Source organism: Nipponia nippon, unplaced genomic scaffold (assembly GCF_047370975.1).
Source record: "Nipponia nippon isolate SJK-2023a ecotype South Korea unplaced genomic scaffold, ASM4737097v1 scaffold_3, whole genome shotgun sequence".
Lineage (NCBI taxonomy): Eukaryota > Metazoa > Chordata > Aves > Pelecaniformes > Threskiornithidae > Nipponia > Nipponia nippon.
In genome coordinates this window covers 126,982,583-127,000,999 of record NW_028262347.1, presented here as the reverse complement: position 1 = coordinate 127,000,999, position 18,417 = coordinate 126,982,583, and the positions used below count along the sequence as shown (strand labels likewise).

The following is an 18,417-nucleotide window of genomic DNA, read 5'->3' as shown; positions in this document are numbered from 1 at the left end:
GGTAAAACAGTGCTTTCAAACTTTTCCAATTATGTGCCCCTTACATTTTTCCAGTGGAGGCTGTAGCCCTTTTAGACATTTCACATGCTTGGATTTTGCATATCATCTTGGTTTTCCTAACTGCCCTGTGGGGACCCTTTCAATTCAAGTCTGTGGACTTCAGGCTGCAACAACTAGTGTGGATAAGCTGAAAGTTAAACACCCTGCCGGCAGCTCCCCAGGGCTCAGTCACCCCTCCGATCTGCAACATGCAGCAGAGAATCCAGATCTTATCCCGGGATAAGATATCCTGGGATGTTTGTTACTTGAAAAAAAAAAAATCAGAATCCTGTTGTACTACTCAGGTAATTAGTTCTCAATAAGGAGACTAAACTTAAATATATGTAAAGAATAAAATAGTTAGTTAAGAAGTGAAAAGCACTGAATCGGGTTAAGTATAGACTCTCAGTCATGCAGCAGCAGCTACCCGCATTAAAATTCTGCTGACAACAAAAGCGCCTTTCACATCCCAGGGGCTCCTTGCCGAAACGCCGCGCTGCAGAAGCAAATCGCGTCCCATCCCTCCTGCTTCACAGCGCCCAACGAAGAGCCCGAAGCATCTGAAACGCGGCACCACTGCTCGCAGCTTTCCAACACGGAGACTACGGCTCCCGTCATCCTATGCTCCAGCCTGATTTCTCCAACGAACGTTATTTGCTCTCTAGTCCATCAATACAACGCGAAAGCAACAAGGACCCCTTGACGAGCGCCAGTTCTCCGTGACTTCACCAGCGGGTCACAGGCGGCGTGCAGGCCTCCTGTTTCTGATGGTAAGAAGTGGGTTTTGTCACTCCCTCCCCTGGGATTCCTGTGCTTGCCTTGATTTAAAAAAATTGATTCTGCAAAACTGCATTCATGCAAATTGCCTTTTTCAAAACTTTACAGGAATAGACACTTCAACATTATTGTAACTAATTCATAAACTGTGCACAACAGCTTGTAAAATAGTTCATTCAAAATGGCAAGAACAACTGAGTGGATGCTAACTTTAAAAACAAAATATTTTAATTAGGAATATCCTGCTTGCAAATGTTACAGATTCAGTGGATTATTTCATTAAACTTTGCATGTCTGTTACTGTGAAACATAACATGAATTTGTACCACTAGGGAGTTAAAACCAGCATGCATAGTCCTGTCAGACTGTCAGTCTGTGAGCTGCAGTTTGACAAAAGCATAAAAATATATAGAGCGCTAAAAAAATGGAACTTTCTTGAAGACAGACTATGATGCCTGTTTCTTACTCGGGCCAAACTCCCACTGTGAGCTGAACTCCCCCTGAGCAAGGCAGGCTTCGCTGACCTGAGTTTTCTGGGGAACGGGCAGGACCCCGGAGGCACCTGAACACCAGGCGTCCCACTCCGGGAGGGTGTTTGGGGAGCTCCGGTCATCCACCTCGTCTCCCCCACATACAATCGGGCATCTTGAAACGTCATGTAAAACTTCCAGACACCTAAAATCTGAGGTGTGTGTTTCCCAGCGGGGAGTCAAACTCATACCCCTGCTTCTCTGGAGCTGCCCGGGAAGGGAAGGCGAGGCAGGGCGCACCTCCTGCTCAGCCCGGCCTTGGGCACACGGACACCCGCAAGCAGCCGGGCAGTGAGAGATGCTGGGGGCCACTCTTGGGACCAGAGGAGATCTGGATTCCAGCCTTTGCTTCCTATACTGTTTTTCTTTCAATACCTATATAATGTAAACTACACAAACAGTCCTAAGACCAGGGACCAGAACCCATGTCTCTGCATCCTTGCAACTGAGTACCCCACTCTCATCTCTAGCTGTACTTCTTGTATGAAAGCGTCCTGAAGTATTACGTTTCATGTTAAAATTATGATTTGATAGTCTATATGCGTGTGCACACCTATGTGCATGCAGGCATCCATCTGTGAGGTTATGAGGGGTACCTGGAGAATGCAAAAGGATTGGGCTACTGCAGAGATTTGGTGAAAAGAAGTTAAGCACCTTTCTATCTTTATTTGGATTGCCGTAGACTTCAGGCAAGATGTAGAAGCCTAGGTAGAGTGCTTTTGTATATGCACAAATATTAACTGTAAGGGACGATGGCGAGATCTATAACCTCCTAAGGACTGGAATACAGGTGCAAACATTGCCCCTCTGGATATCCTCTTGCACGGGTTAAAAAGGGTGCCCTAGGCCAGAGCTTGTTAGCAGATCATACTGACTACAGGCGGGATTACGGAGTGCAGGTATAGCTGTTGGACCTCCTCTTTGCACTATACTTAAACAACGACCAATGCCTAAAAAATAAATATAGCACGGTACACCTGAATTAGCCTTAGGACTTACAATAGGTGTGTAGAACACGAGAGGGGGACAAAAGGTCATGAAATAGTATTTATAACTTTGTGATATGGGCAAATTCTACACCAGAAGAATTCATTTATTTGGAACTTGAAGCTGGCAATAAACAGCTAACCCAGCACATCTGGATTGACTTCTGCTTGCAATCTGGCTTTACACTTATGTTTGCTAGTGAGAACAATTTATTGATAATATTTCCTATCTCTGTCATTACTCCTTTGGCAGTTTATCCAATGGTATATCAACTAACCACTAACTCAAGGAAATGCAATTCCAAGCATGGAAATACTGTTTCTGAGTAAAGGAATAGAGCACGAAGCCATTTTCCTACTAGTACTTTATGAAAATCAGGCACCTCAGATGACCACCTTAAAGAAAAGAGGCAGGTTCAGGATGCACAGGATTTCCTTACGACCAGTCCTAGGTAACAATGCTCCTAAGCAATCAATTTCCTTCCTCTATCCTAATTTGCCCTTATACATCATATTCAAGATTTTATCTGGACAGGGGCTGGTTGGCTCAGTGGATAAACCTCTGCCTTTTCACCTCTGGGATCACGGTTCAAGTCAAACCCTGATGAAATGCACTTGATCGTCCTAATCTAGTTCTTAGTGGACAGTATTCCCATTATCTTTAAAAGGGTCAGAGCCAAGGCCATTGGGAAGAGTGCATTGTGCTATATCTTGTCTGTTGATTAATACATTTTCAGTGGTGCCAGATCCTTAACCTTCATGAGCACACATATTCTCACAAAAAGCTTAATAAAGGTCCCTCATGGACTAAACCTTTCTTCTCAATTTGCATATAATTTCACGATTTCCTGGGAATATTAAAAAAACCCACAAATAAATTATTCACAGTTTAAAAGTATGTTTGCCTGAAGTGTTTGTAATAACACCTCTAAGTTAATCAGCATGATAACAGATCCCTTTAAATCATTACCTGCCATAGGGAGAACAAGACCTTTATAACTCAATCCACTTTTACAGCACATTACAATTTTCTTCTCATACCATATCAGCTGAAGCTAAACAGACACACAGAACAAAGGGAATCTACCCTCCAAGGCTGATTTCACAGTTCAAAACATAGAAATTGAATGAGACTGTGCTCTCCCTAGAAGTTTACTGTTTGCTCTCTGCAGCAAGAGGACTGCTGCAGGCCCACTGACAGCAACGTGAAGCTCTTTGCTTATTTTTTTCCATTACAATAACCATTAAAGAGAGAAACGGACCCACTCCCATGTCATGAATACCGAGGCTGGAGATCATCGGGCTTTGCTGAGTAACTATCTCGAGTCCGTTTTGGAATGAACGCTGGTAACACCAGCAGTGTCCTCGGAACCATCTGATGCCCCCGGAGGTACCGCGCGCGCGGCTGCAGCCGGGGTCTGACCTCTTGCAGGGGCCGGGGAGCGGCAGCGCACGGCAGTGAGCAGGGGCGAGCAGTGGAAGCACAGCTACGTAATTAGTCGCCGCTTCCCATGGACATCAACGGGCAAAACAGATGATGATTTCAGTAGGAATAACATCAGGTTCAACTCTTAAGACAATTAATTCACTGGTTACTTTTATTACACAGTTGTGGTCAAAATCTTAAGGGCAGTACGTTAGTTTCTATCTGGATTGATTCTTTAATATGGTTCATATGAAAGATAGGAATCTATGGACCATTTCTCATTTCCGATTGTGGTTAGAGATTATAAATGATTCCTAATGATTAAATCATTCCTCTGTAGTCATTAAGAGTTTTTACATTCTTACTATATATTTATTTAACTGACTACTGAAGAAACAGCACGTAGCTTGTGGTTCTTTTGTACAAATCAATAACATGATTATAATTTTTTCATTAAATAATTATCCCTGGCTTGCTTTTCTTTTGATTGTTTTGAAATTAACAGGGAACTCCCAAACACCAGATATTTTGAAAAAAACACTTCTAGCCTGATTTATCATAAATGGTTAAGGAATTTGAAAAAAAAAGATGGTAAAAGTGTAGATTTGTCAAGAGCTCCCTGCACACTGCTACTCTCCCGAAAGCACCGGCATGCTAATTTTTATCACTTGAGAGCTGGCAAATCCAAAGCTATGACCAAGTTTTGCGCGAGTAACGTACTGGTGAGTTAGCGTAAGGTCAGGAGGAGCGGGCAGTGCTGCAGACCCACTGGGGAAGCCCCCGCAGGAGGCCTGGGCGCTCCCCAAGCCCCCCGGGCGCGGGGGCTCCTCGTGCGCTTTGGGAGGAGCCGGGGGCCGGGAGAGGGTCGCGCATCCCAGCGGGGGGCTGCTGCCTCTGGACGGGTGCGAGCAACCAGGTCAGAGGAGAGAAGCCTCATTTGCTCTTTGCCCGCTGTTCACGGGCGCGTCTCCGGAGCAGGAGGACACAGCGGTGCCGTACAGCACAGCGCGGCTATAGCCTGCTGTCAAGGCCAGAGGTGTTAGGCTTTTTCTAATTCAAAAGCAACAACTTAAACTGGAATCTGCCTGACACTAAGGTGAAACTCTACATGTTGTACCTCCTCTTGTCCCACCTTTCTCATTGCCGCTCTGTAACCCCTTCCCCACAGCAGCTAGCCACGGTAGTTGTGTGGTAGTTAGGGCAGTTACACCCTGGTCCATCTGATAGACTGTAACTTTGGTGTTCCGTTCAGAACATATGAATTACCGGTAAGACAGTTTCGCATTATTGCTACAGCTATTTTCAAATAGGTTTTCTCTTTTTTCTATCACTACACAGCTGGATAAATCTGGGTGTTCCTTTCTGGAATAAAATGATAGAGAATGGTCACTGCATTTTGAGGCAAGAGGTAGAGGTAATTGCTAAGCTAACTTTGGAATAAGCTGCAGATAAGTCTGGATAAGCTACAGATTAGTGTGGAAAAATTAGACCTGACAGATTACCATATGCATTTCAAACTGAATTTCTGTTGAACAGATCATTGGTATCTATATCAGATTTTTCATTAAAAAATACTCATTTTTATAAATATATCTTAAGATTCTCTTTGTTGATTACAATGTAAAAAAGAAGGAATAACTGTGTATGGACAATGATAAAGTAGCCTGTTGATAATAAATATTTGTCAGGTCTTGTCACATCTGTACACATTCCAATGTTACTGAAGAGACACCACACTGATAAAAAAAAATACCCTCAGAAAAATCAATGGATTTTGAGCTAAAGCAGTTGCTAAACACACAGAAAACATCTTTATCCAACAGCCATAGCGCTGTGAAAATTCCCAAGCCTTGCATTGGTACAGCTAAGGAAAATTTAATCTTCCCAAATACTCATCAGGGCACTCCATCCTGCAGACCTGACAGCCCCACTTATAATTAATTATACAATTTCGATGGGAATATCGACTAAACAAAGCTATAAATCATAGAAAAAGTCAATAGGCATGGACACATTCAATCATGTCCCGACCAATGATTACTACTCTTAAAATACAATAATTATTTTCAGGAGCCAGCTTGAATTAAATTTCTGTCAGGCTGGTACAAGACCGGCGGTTGATGAAGGATGCGATGGATTTTTTGGGTTGAATTTGGCACAGAGACATTTATCCTTTTAGATAGGTAGTTTGTTTTTAGTGATCATGGTGCTGCGTGTTTAACTAGACCATGAAGATTAGATTATCTCCAATGGCTCATTATATCGTTTATCTTTTCCTTCCATGTTTGATCTGGAAGATTTCCCGCTTCTTGATGCACGAATGAAATGACTGCTGATTTTGAAATGGAATGTGCTTAAGTGGGATTCTGCCTATGCCTTCACACACCGCATCCAGGTATGTAAAGTCGACCAGCAGTCACCCGAAATACCACTAGGATGTGGTAAATCGCAGCAACAGGAATAGCTCTGCTCGACTTCAGAAACGTACGGGGAAAAACCAAAAACGACAAACATTTGAATTGTTTTTAAAAAAGCTAAAAAAATTATTAAAATAATACAGGTAGAGGAAAATCTGGGACAGGAATGGGATTAGTATGGAAACAGGAATTGGGATTAGTGTTATTACTTTGAATTAAATGCCCCCAAAACTGCAAAACATCAGTGAAAGAAACGTTACATATTTCCCAAGGATGCATTCACCTTGTAAATTTAAAAAAACCCAAACCCCAAACCAACTTATCTCACAGTAACTGTGTTTTTAAGATATGTTGCCTACACAGGTATTTCTCGTGGTGAGCGTACACGCCACACGTGAAAGATGTGCTGCGAGAAGGGACAGCAGTCCCAAGGAACAGGATGGACGTCAACAGATGCCGAAAGGAGAAACAGATCTTCACGTTCCTCACGAGTCTGACTCATCAAACTCTTCTGACCTCAAGGAATGAGTGAGATCTCAGATTCTCACAGGGAATTAACCTCCTAGGTGTAAGTCAACTTAAAACCAGAGAGGGTCAGAGGGCTTCAGCTGTCCTCTTTGCCCTGGATCCTAGCAGACAGCCCTCCCAACAGCCCGGTTCTCTACGAACAGCAAGAAAATAAGCCGTAGGTAGGAGAGAAGAAGAAAGACAGGGGAGAGTCGTGGATCCTGCGCACATCCCATCCCTCCGCAAAAAGCAGCATTACACTGCGTGAGCAGGCACACCGCGTAACTGGTACAGAGTGCGGCAAAACCGAGAGGTGGGGACCAGGGCAAACGTGAAGGGCTTCTCAAAAAAGCTGAGACACAGAAGATGAATCCCTTGTCTTCTTTTATTTTGGGTATGAGGAAGGAAGGTGAAATTCAGCCACCCTGAGGAAAGGACTGAAGAAAGACGGGGAACCTTGGCTAGCTTGTCAGCCTGCACAAACGACTTTGACACACACAGTTTCCGCACAACACACACAGTTTTCTGAACTTTTCTTTGTCTAGTGTAGCCTGCCCTATTTATATAGCTCAGAATATCCAACATACGAATGCCGTTAGTTTATGCACACATAGGCAGGTCCAGATCCGACACACGCTAGCGCAGCTCTTCTGACGTCAGTGGAGCTGGGCCACTTTCCGCAAGCAGAGGGCCCGGCCCGTGGCATCCACAATAAGGCTCCCACACGCAATACGCACGTTCCTGGTTTTTATCTGCGCATAACTGTTTGGGTTGGGTTTTTCTTTTTGGATGCTTAATGTTTTTCCTTTAGATACGTAACTCCTAGGAACCTCAGATCACATTGAGAAAGCTGCAAGCAACGATACAGAGATTTTCCAAAATGAAGTGGCTACATTTTGAAATAAAATTACCTTAAATAAGATATAAAGCCATCCTCCACAGAAAAATCATAGTCCTCATTACGAATCAGAATGTTTGTGTTCCCCGTCTGCTTTCTCCTCATAGGAAGCCCTATATGATTGCCCAAACACTACCAGTCTGCTGCAGGGTTTGAGCTTTCTATTCTATTTATTCATGCGTTTCTATTATTCTTTGCACACTCAGAAGACCCAGGTATTTTCAGAACAGCTTTGCATTAAGGACTTTTCCTAAGTTACTATGGTGCACAGTGAAGAGCTAGTAAAGAAACAGGATGCTTGAAGAAACGCAGACCAGAGGACAGAGAAGAAAAGTGAATTGTCACATATACTTAATCTACAATTTTTTCTACGAAAAAGAAGGTAAATAGATGCCAAAGTTAAGAAGCTGTACACAAAATAACTGGCTAAGTGAGGAGGAGATTTGGAGCAGTTATTGTGTTAGATGATCTCATTCTGTAGACAGGAGGACTGATAAGGATAAAGGGCTGGTAGAGAAATGCAATTTGTATGTGAGTTCCCAATTTATTCCTTCAAAAGTGTTTAGCAATGAACTTACCGCAGTGCCATTGTTATCTCTAAATACATCTTGATTAAAATAGTCAAAGAGCTTCTTTTCTAATTGTAGCATAACCTAAAAAAAAATAGAGGAGAAAGGTCAGCAAAGCTCTTGGACTCAGCTACCTAACCCACAGCTGCTGGAAGCGAGCCTTTCAGAGACATGCAACCCTTTAAAATCACACGACATTTCTGTATGTCTAAAGCTCCTTGTCAGCTTGCCCATGTGGTTGACTGGCAATCACTTAAAAAGATCCAATTAACTGAGCATTAGGTGTGACAATCTATATCCCTCCCCTCCCTTTAAATTACCAGTTTGAAACAACTATATTCGTGCTTTGGAGAAAGGAAAGTGAACATTCAACAACGTTTCTATTTACACAGGGGGCACAGAGGGCATTAAGTTGTTTACCTTTCGGTCATTATCAGATTCACGAAATATCAGCTTGACTACTTCATTTGTGTCAGCTGCCCGGATAGTCTGCATTGTAGCCTTTGCACATAGTGTCTAATAAAAAAAAAACAAAGGGAGAAGGGGAAACTAGTTTACATGAAACGTAAGGCCACATTTAATCGAACTTTATCGATCTATGTATCTTCAATGCCCACCTGAAAATATGATTTGCTGTAGGTCAAAATACAAAGCATTGCTAATTGAAGTCACTTCCACTCATGATTGATTTAAAACAATAAACTCGATTACCGTTTGGAGAGAAACAGGCAACATTAAAAAAGTATCAGTCAGGTAAGGCAAATATTCATTTAACTTACCACCACGCACACAGGCTCTTTCACAGGTCTGCCACTGTATCACACATGACTTGTAAACATCCTCAAAAGCCACTTCCTACAGCTAACGACTCCACAGCCCCACCGCTTTCTGTACCGCCGATAACTACGTCGGCACTACAGTTCTGCGGGTTAACTCTTGTTTGCAAAGACTTCTGCCTTGTAGATGAATGTTCCAAGTGTAATTTAAAAGTCTGAGCAACACTTACACAATCCGACAGTAAGTTTCACAGTTTACTCTGGATAGCAAATTCCCCATGCATCATCCTTTTAAGTAAGAGACAACATCACATCTCTCGATATTTGGAGGACTGGCTGTCTGAAACATATTATAAATCAACACTTTACGAGGCGCAGAGGTATGAATTGCCGAGGAAGTGTCAGGCCTCGATTATCTGCCATGTGCCTGGCTGGGGCCCAGTTCCAATGGCAATCGGAGCTGACCGAGAGAATACTACAGCATAGGCTGTTTAAAGGGCTTGCTCTGTTGCATTGCAACAGGAGAAAATCTGGAGCTCTTAGCAAAGCAGTTAGGCATACATTTAACTTAAAAACATACTTTAGATTCACTAAACCTATACTTTTAGTGAAGCTTGAAGTATGTTAAGTGCTTTGAAATGCAGAAATAGACTACATCTGAACTGTGGGGTAGGCAGGCTTCACAAAGTGCTCTGCAGTTACGCAGCTTGGGCAAAGCAGCTGGATGGCGTGTAACGCTACCCCAGCCCATCTGCCCGGGATGCTGGAAACCACAAGGCAGAAGACAGAAAGGGGAACTGAGAAAACGCTGGCCTTACTCAAGGGCAGAGAGAAAACAGCCAAGATGCACACCCGCACCCGGGAGGCAGATCAGCATCCTTCGCCACAGCCGAGGCACAAGCGGCCGACAGGATCCATGCACAGCCTGGATAGGGATACCGGCAAAGGCTATCCTTCTGGATAAAAGCTTATTTTGCTAGAGGTTCTTAACAAGACCGTGCTAAAGAAAGTAACTCAGTCAAGAAGAGGCAAGAGGTGACTTCCCTGCTCTGCCTGTTCCACTCCTTTCCACAACGGTCAGACAAGAGATTTTCTTTTTGCATCATATTCACTTACTATAAAATAAGCATGTTCTGTGGCAATAGGGTAACAGAATTTCACATCCTACGACGCGCTGCTTTCTCTCACCAACAGAAATGCTTATCTTGGCATTCATTACTAGCAGTGCAGTATCCGTCAGGCACAATGCCATGGAACTACAGCTCACTCCTCAGTTCCCCATTCTGAATTTCTTCTGGAGGAAGACATACATGCCAAACATGTATTTAAACAAAAATCCGTCTGCTTCCAAAAATTTTAGATCTCCGTTGAGGTTACCAGTGCTAGAACGGAAACCACCTGTCGATGGACTTTTTGCCCCCATCTGATAGAACGACATTAAAAAATGGTGCTTGATAAAGGCCCCCACGTGTCGCCACAGGAGAAACAAAAAGCAACAAGCTAAGCGATTTCATTTTTAAAGGATAACTTGAGTGTGAGTCAGTGAAACTCAAATACAAATCTGATTTTTTTCTTCAAGTCTGTGGACTGAGCAGGTGGCGATTCCCCGTCTGACTGAAGGAACGATGGCCTTTCCTGACAATTTCTTCTTGATTGTCTGCCCCCCCCCCCCCAGCGGGGCCACGTCTGTAGATCGCAACCCCCGAACCCCGGGCTTTATCCTGAACAGCCCGGCACGCTCCGGGCGGCGCAGGCGTCCGTGCGCTCCCGCCTTTCGGGGAGAAAGGGGCGCGGAGGCCGCCGGGGCGCGGAGGCCGCCGGGGCGCGGAGGGGCGGGCTGCCCGCGGGAGCTCTGCGGTGTCTGCAGGGCGTGGGGGCGCGGGGCAGCCCCCGGTAAGGCCCGCTCCCCCGAGGGGCGCGCCGACCGCCGGGCGGCGGCGGTGCGGGCAGCCCCCGCCGCTCCCCGGCCGCCGCGGGGTCCCCGCCGTCCCTGGCCGAGGGAAGGCGGCGGTGGCAGCCGCGGCTGCGGGCCCCCGCGGAGGTCAGGCGCCCGCCCGCCAGCCCCGGGCGCGCTCGCCGCGGCCGCCGTTGGCATGCAGAGCACGGATGGGCTAATCGGGTCAGGCCCAGAAAGGAGCGCTTTGGGCTGACTGTCACAAATCAGTCTGCTCGCCTTTGAACAGCGCACCGGATTAGAACAAGCACCCGAACAAACCAAAGCGGAAAACCCGCCGCTCTCTAAAGCCGGTTTCTAAAGCCCTAACAAATCGCTCCATCTTTCACTCATTTAAACTTTCCAAATGAGGGTCAGTACGGTCCCCGAGCATCCAAATGCTAATGCGCTTAAGTGCGCTTAAGCAGCTTTCCAGAGTGAATGGGCCAAAGAAGGGCTCGAAAAGACAAGGCAGAGTTACTGTCACTGTCAAAAAGTCATTGTAGCCACCCCCAGAGAGGGTGCAATTCAAGAAATTCATGATTTCTGTCTCTTAAAGGCATCTGCTTGAGAACATTTTTTTCCTGAGCTGCTTTATCTCACAACTTCAGGCCCGCTCCAACAGAAAAACCCCGCGATCGACTCCTGAGAACCAGTACAGAGAAAGGACCCACATACCTTACTGCTTTCAACTTTCACACGCACAAAAAGTTACCTTATTCACGGACAAAAAGTGATTGGGCCAAGGTTCATTTCTTATACAAGCCGGAGCACTCCTTTTTTCCTCCTCCTTTCAACTTCTGCAAAGTCGTAGTCACCCAAGCAGAAAAGTTTCGGGAACATGTGCCTTTTTAGGCAAGGCTACTTATGAAGGGATTTTTTGTTGCTGGTAAAGAAAATCAAAACGCTATGAAAACACACTGTTTCTTTTCGGGTATTCCCTCAAAGGTACTCTTTCACAAAGTCAGAAGAGGGGAAATCAGATACCAAAACTCCTCTATCCGAGTTATCTTTTTTAAAAAGATCTTTTTTCTTTGGAAACAAGATTTGGTTAAAAAGTTTGCAGGAGCGCTGTATTCAGAGCCGAGAGCGAGCTCAGTATTCAGCCCCTGCTTAGCAAACGCAGACGCGTCTTACTCCCGTTTTCACATACGCTGTCCACGCAGGTAGATGCTTCGCAGTAATTTTTAAGTAATCCTTTGCAATAATTTATGTGTATTGAATTGTAAAACACAGAGATAACTTTTCTGATAATTGCCTTGGAACATAATAAAAATGTACTGTCATGCAAAGCTGGGAGGGAAAGTTTTTTATACTGACGAGAGACAAATCTGGAATTTCTTCTAAACTCTGCAGCCCTCAGAAACCGAAAGCCTTTTGATTTACAGCATAAATGCAACCTTCAAAATACATCTGCTCCCAGATATATCCCATATACCACACATCAAAATGCTTCAGACTGTATTTCTGCATACTTACGGGAAAAAGGGATAAAGACCTAAACCCAATTGTGTTACATACATAAAACATACACACACTATTCTATAACATATATTATAGAATTGCTTTTTGTATTGCGTTTATACGGCAAGCCTCTGACCAGCTGTGAACTGTGCTGCTGGTCCCCGCTCGTAGAGCTCTGTTGAAAATCGCAGCTGATTTTTCATTGATTTTGCACTCCTGCTTTCTGAACATCCTTTAGACTCCGAGTCCACCTCCTGATGTGTGAGCTGAGTTATTGCATGCTTGTGATTACTTCAACAAATATTTTTTGAAAAAAGTGCAGTATCCAAGCACATACAGACTCAAACTTTCCTGTTGCCTCTGTCTACTGATTCTAAAGACGTGTATGATATCCCAATGATTTGAATACTCTTCTTAGGACTTATTATTACTTTGAATTCTTCTAAAAAAAAAAAGGAAAGTAGAATATAATCATTGCTCCTTTATAATTAAAAAAGTTCAGCAATGGTTGCAATTGCAATTTCCAGTAAGCCGCATGGATTAAAACAGAAGCGTTTGTTGCTAAAAGTGCCAGGAGAGAAGAGCAGAGTCTGAAGAATGCTGACATGAGCCAGCTGAAACAAGGTCTGGAGCACATGAGCAACCAGATCAATTAAATGTAAGATATTTCATTTTATTCCAGTTACATACTCCGTGGATTCTGGCAGGATAGAAAAGACAGAGGTACACGTATCATGTAATTACGACAGTGAAATACTTCTGAAACGCTGCTCAGAACTCCAAATCAATCTGACACTTATTCAATTAGGATAATCAAATGCTTTTTTATTATTATCTGGATGCAAATTGTATTCGAAACAATCAGCAAGGTAAACGATTTGCTACTTTGGGAAGAGCAGGAACATCTGCCTTGTTCGGGCTCCTCCTTACCTCTCAGGGGTTGATAAGATTTCCTGGGTATTGGGAATCTACTAACAGTAAATTCACCACATCACGTGACGTAAGAGAAATAAAATTTGCAAGTGAGAAAAACAAAGTTAAATGCAACTTTCTGAGTCAATGAAAGTTGTGCGCTTAGCTACAGGATAGTTAACATTGTGGTTTTTAAACTCTATCTGCCATTGAACTGGAGATTTATTTTAGCTAATTTTTCACATCTGCGCAGAGGCGTTCGGCCATCCAGCTGTTGCAAACAATTAGGGAAATTACAGAGCTAAACTCCCCGATGTAAAGCAATCAAAACCCATCTGAGAGGACATACACTTTTACTTGAAAAAACATCCCTCAGACTATGTATTAACTTCTGTTAACTTTAACTGGGTGGAAATAGCAATAATGTCTCAGAGAAGTTAGGATGCTTTTAATACTAATAAGCTTCCAGGAGCAGGAATTTACCTCAGCAGTGAGATAAATGTTAGTTGAATAAAGAACAAATATAAAAAAAAGTATTAATGAGAAGCCACTTAAAGTATCAATATGCGAAATTACTTTCTCTCTGAATATTCCCAGAGGAGTCAGCTGACGCCCAGGGGAGCAGCGATGGTGGAGGGGCCGGGTGGGATGGAGAGCGAAAGCTGCCCGCACCACTCCCGTCCTTCCTCTCCGTGCACTGCTGATGTAGCACGCACACGGTCCATCTTCTGACGGCAAATCAATGCAAATTGCATGACACTGCTGCCTGTATTCATTTTAGGACTGATTTAACTTCACAGGCAGTTTACAGCAGCACCAATTCTACCGCCTGTGAAAGCTTGGCCCAGAAGCTGCCCAAGACCTACAGTAGTACTCTGGTCTGCACCGCACGACCCTTTTGCTGATTTGTGGCAAAGGCATATTTTGGTTTTAAAATACGTCTTTGGGGAGCGTCTGTGACAAAAAAAGTTTAGAATCGTAGAATCACAGAACACCAGGTTGGAAGGGACCTCGAGGATCATCTGGTCCAACCTTTCCAGCACAGTCCAGACGAGATGGCCCAGCACCCTGTCCAGCTGAGTCTTAAATGTGTTCAGCGTAGCAGAGTCAACCCCTTCCCTGGGGAGATTATTCCAATGACTGACTGTTCTCATGGTGAAAAACTTACCTCTCGTGTCCCATCGGAACCTCCCTGGGAGTAACTTGTACCCGTGACCCCTTGTCCTCACCACGGGACTCCTTGTAAAAAGGGAGTCTCCATCTTCTTTGTAGCTCCCCTTTAAGTCCTGGTCCATGGTGATGAGATCACCTCTCAGCCTCCTTTTCTCAAGGCTGAACAGGCCCAGCTCTCTCAGCCTGTCCTCACACGGCAGGCTGCCCAGAGCCTGGATCATCTTGGTGGCCCTTCTCTGGACCCCTCCAGCCTGACCACATCTTTTTTGTATAATGGGGACCAGAATCGTACACACTATTCCGGGTGTGGCCTGACAAGCGCTGCGTAGAGTGGGATAATGACTTCTTTATCTCTGCTGGTGATGCCCTTTTTGATGCAACCCAGCCTCCTGTTGGCCTTCTTGGTGCAGCAGCACGCTGCTCGCTCATGTTGAGCCTCCTGTCCACCAGGACCCCCAGGTCCCTCTCCATGGAGCTGCTCTTCAGCCAGGTGGATCCCAGTCCGAGCTGCGCTCCTGGATTGTGTTTTCCCAGGTGCGAGACCTTACACTTCATAAGGTTCCTAGGTTTAGCACTAAGACCCTGTCTTCATGCTCCCATTCTACCAAAGATCTCCTCATCCCTAAAATAAATGATCCCTGCTGGAAACAGCTTGCATTTCTTTGGGCTTAATTTCACGTTAGCTCCACTAAGTTCATCGTGAAATGCATTTTTTTTCCAGAAACTTAGATCATTCATGACAATGTTATCAACATGTATCGCTAGGCAATGCAAAACCATTTCCATTAGTTTTTCAGGTACCGCACTGAGTAAACTGAGAGACCAGTTTAATGGCATAGCCTCTGTTCGGCGGTACACATAACTGCCTGCTCTGTCGGTGATACTCTCGCTTGCTCTATTATTGCTGAAAACAACACCCAGTCCTTACAGAGCTATCTTTTGCAGCATTGGGTGAGATTTCTGTTTGCATTTGCAAAGGAGGCAGCGGGGCCACAGTCCCAACAGCCCTCAGCGGCAGCCCGCTCGGCCCGGGCAGGGAAGGCTGCAGGAGCGGCCAGCTGGGTGCCCTGCGCCGCACAACAGCCTGCCCTTCCCCAGGTCCCGGGAGACCTCTGACGTCCCTGCCTCTGCGGCTTTCCTCTGGGCCAACGGCGGCTGGCAATGACGGCTCTCTTTTTTGCTCTCTTCTTCAGAAAAGAATCTGAATTAGGTCCAAAAGGCCTTTGCCACTAAGATTCGCCGAGATTACAGACCTCGAAGAAAGCGTCGAACGCCCAGCCTCACGTTCTTGGAAAGAATGTGCTATTACAGCTCTGTCCCAGGAGACAGGACCGCTAGATTGCGGCTATCAGCTGCCTCCTAGCATCTTTTTCACCCGGAACATATACTTCTGACGGCACTTGAAAGAAATCCCTCTTGGCCTTTGTTACATGTTTAGCAGCAATAAAATTCAATCTGTTTAGTAGATGCTCAGCATAACCTAACTCAGCTACTGAGACACTGTGCTTAATTTATAAACCTCTGATGTTTAAATCTGACTTTCCTAATTTTGGCTAACTATCTGAAACATTGTTTTCTTCTGAAACCAAGCAGTTTGTTCAGTTAGCTGTTACTTTGTATGTGATGATTTATTTCTAAAATTTTCCCATTGAATAGCAGAACCTTAATGATTACTTGCTCACCTACACAGATCGAAAGAGAAAGCAGAAGGGATAATAGTTTCTCACACTCCTAAATTTTTCCCCACAGAATCTTCCCACACCCTATCTTTTCAAACTGAGAAAGAGACTTTCATTAGACACTTTGTGGTGCTCTGTCCTAAACAGTTTTGCAAATATAACAATCCCCCATTTTGTAACAATTTTTCTTTTTCCATACTGGTGTTAAATGGACCTTTTTAAAAAAAAATTGTTTTACTGTTAATTTCTCACACCCCCCTGCCCCCCCCCCCCCCGTGTATATCTCTTTCTAAGAATTCAAAAATCCGGATAGAACTCCTCTTCCATCACACATATTCACCTGCATGGTGATTAGCTTCTACTTTTCCCTATCTGACCCCTTCTGGTCAGGTTCCACATCTTTTTGGATTTTCTTGTTTCATTTTCCTGACTATGATCTCCAAGTCTGAGTTCAGCTAAGCATCTATATATCGATTCACGAACAATTTATCCCGAGTTGTTTGGCACCTGCATGCATCAGGAACACAGAAGTTTGTGGGGCCTCTGCAGGCTAAGGTGAAGTTTTCGGGTAAAGGGTTCCCCTGCCCCTTTTTTAAGCCCTCAGTTTAAATTCACTTGCTGACATTGATAATAAGTTTCAAATGCATTCAGGACTTTGATTAGATCTGGATAAACCCTACACCACTGGAAGATCTGGAACTTTGAAGCTCTCTGGTAGAAAAATCCCTTCCCTCCTCCTGCCCATCTTCCTAGTCCTTTAGCATCACTACTTGATGTCAAGCAGGGCCCTGGGGGAGCTTTCAAAGAGAATGATTTGGCTTTTCCATAATTACAGGAACTGGAACAGTCCAACTGTTCCTATGGACATCTTTTGTATATATGTTGTCTTGTCCCATAAGGTGTGAAACTCTTGAGATTTATTCAGACATTCTTCTATTACTTCTCTTCCATTATTTTTTCTGCTTTGGCCAACCAGCAATACCAGCTTGAAAAACTCCTTGCTGGAAACCCTCACAGCACTTACCCTTTTTTTTCACTCCAGCTGACTAAGCAGAGGACTGTATGTATTGTTTCTGTTAAGCAAAGACTTTGATGAAGCACACAGGATCTGTGATGTAAATCTGTTTCTGTAGAGAAACGTAAAATCCCCTGTCCCCTTGAATTCAGGAGGAATGAAATAAGAGGCAGCTTCTCTCCTCATAGCTAAGCTTGCTTTTATCTAACTTTCAGACTAAGAACCTTCTATTTCTTTTCATTTTAAAAGCAAAATAGCCCATGAACCCCATCTGCTCCTGTGTGCCTTGCAATTGCCTTTGTTTCGAGTGGTAACATTTGCCTGTTTGTGCTGATGGTGCTATTCTTTCTGCTACCTCCATATTTAATGGTTTCTTACAGCTCTAAGAAATGAAACATGGGAGCAGTAACACGGAGTAGCAAAAATTTAAGCCAACACCGAACAAAATTCTTTGGTGCTTCCTGACTCACTTCCAGAACTGGATGTTGCGGGGTTCCCAGTAACTGGAGTCTGTCAGCTTTATTCTCCTTAACGGTTCCAGGGAGCACGCTTGCTGACCCAGCCGGCCGGGCAGGGACGAGAGCGCGCGCTGCCAGGCCACAGCTGCTGCACGGTGCTCTGCGCAGCGGAGTATTTCCACGTTACCTCTCAGAACAAACAGCAAGCCTCAGAAACGCTCCCACGCAGTATTTCGTTCCACCAACTAGCACAGCCAAAAAGAGTAAATTCGGGAGTTTGCCCTTTAAATTAATGGGGAGTTTTGTACAAAATCAATGGCGTGACACGGCTCAAGATCAAGGCTTAGCCTCTGAAGAGCGTGAACCTTTGGCTTCCAAAAAGTAGACTCACAACAGCCGGTATCATCTACGTAATATACGATACACACCCAATATCCTGTTCAATAGTATTTTTGCACTTGACTTCTATTAAGCTTATCCTCAGAAATGAAAATTGGAGCTGACTTTTAAAACATGAAGTGTTGGGCAATTCTGAAATCAAACCACAAATCTACCTAAAACCTATATGCTTTTAGCCAGACACTAGCTACTTTTAATCACGAAGTGAGAAATATAGAGAAGCACAAAACGTTTTTTTCTTCCTATCACGCATAATAGCAAAAATAATTAGTCCCTTAAATGGAGAGGGAATTTGAGACCTGGAGCCGGAAAGCGAGCTGCACGAGGCACGAGCGCGTTGCGGCCGCCAGCTCCGCGGGCCGGGGCTCCCGCTAAGCCCGAGCACGCCGGTGCGAGGGACGCGCGCCCGCCGCCTCTTCCCGTGACCGCAGGCACGTACGGCAAAGCGGGAGGGATGCT

At 44.6% G+C, this 18,417-nt stretch overlaps 1 protein-coding gene across 4 annotated transcripts in view; it reads right to left on the bottom strand.

Moving 5' to 3' along the window:
• The window catches only part of INPP5A (inositol polyphosphate-5-phosphatase A), a 256,262-nt gene that overhangs the window by 33,780 nt on the left and 204,065 nt on the right, over nucleotides 1-18,417 (bottom strand). For all 4 annotated transcript variants that reach the window (XM_087766613.1, XM_087766611.1, XM_087766614.1 and 1 more), the window contains exons 10-11: nucleotides 8,570-8,665; nucleotides 8,159-8,233 (exon numbers count right to left, since the gene is read on the bottom strand). In XM_087766613.1, coding sequence (XP_087622739.1) covers nucleotides 8,159-8,233; nucleotides 8,570-8,665 — 171 coding nt within the window. The remainder of the gene's footprint in view (nucleotides 1-8,158; nucleotides 8,234-8,569; nucleotides 8,666-18,417) is intronic.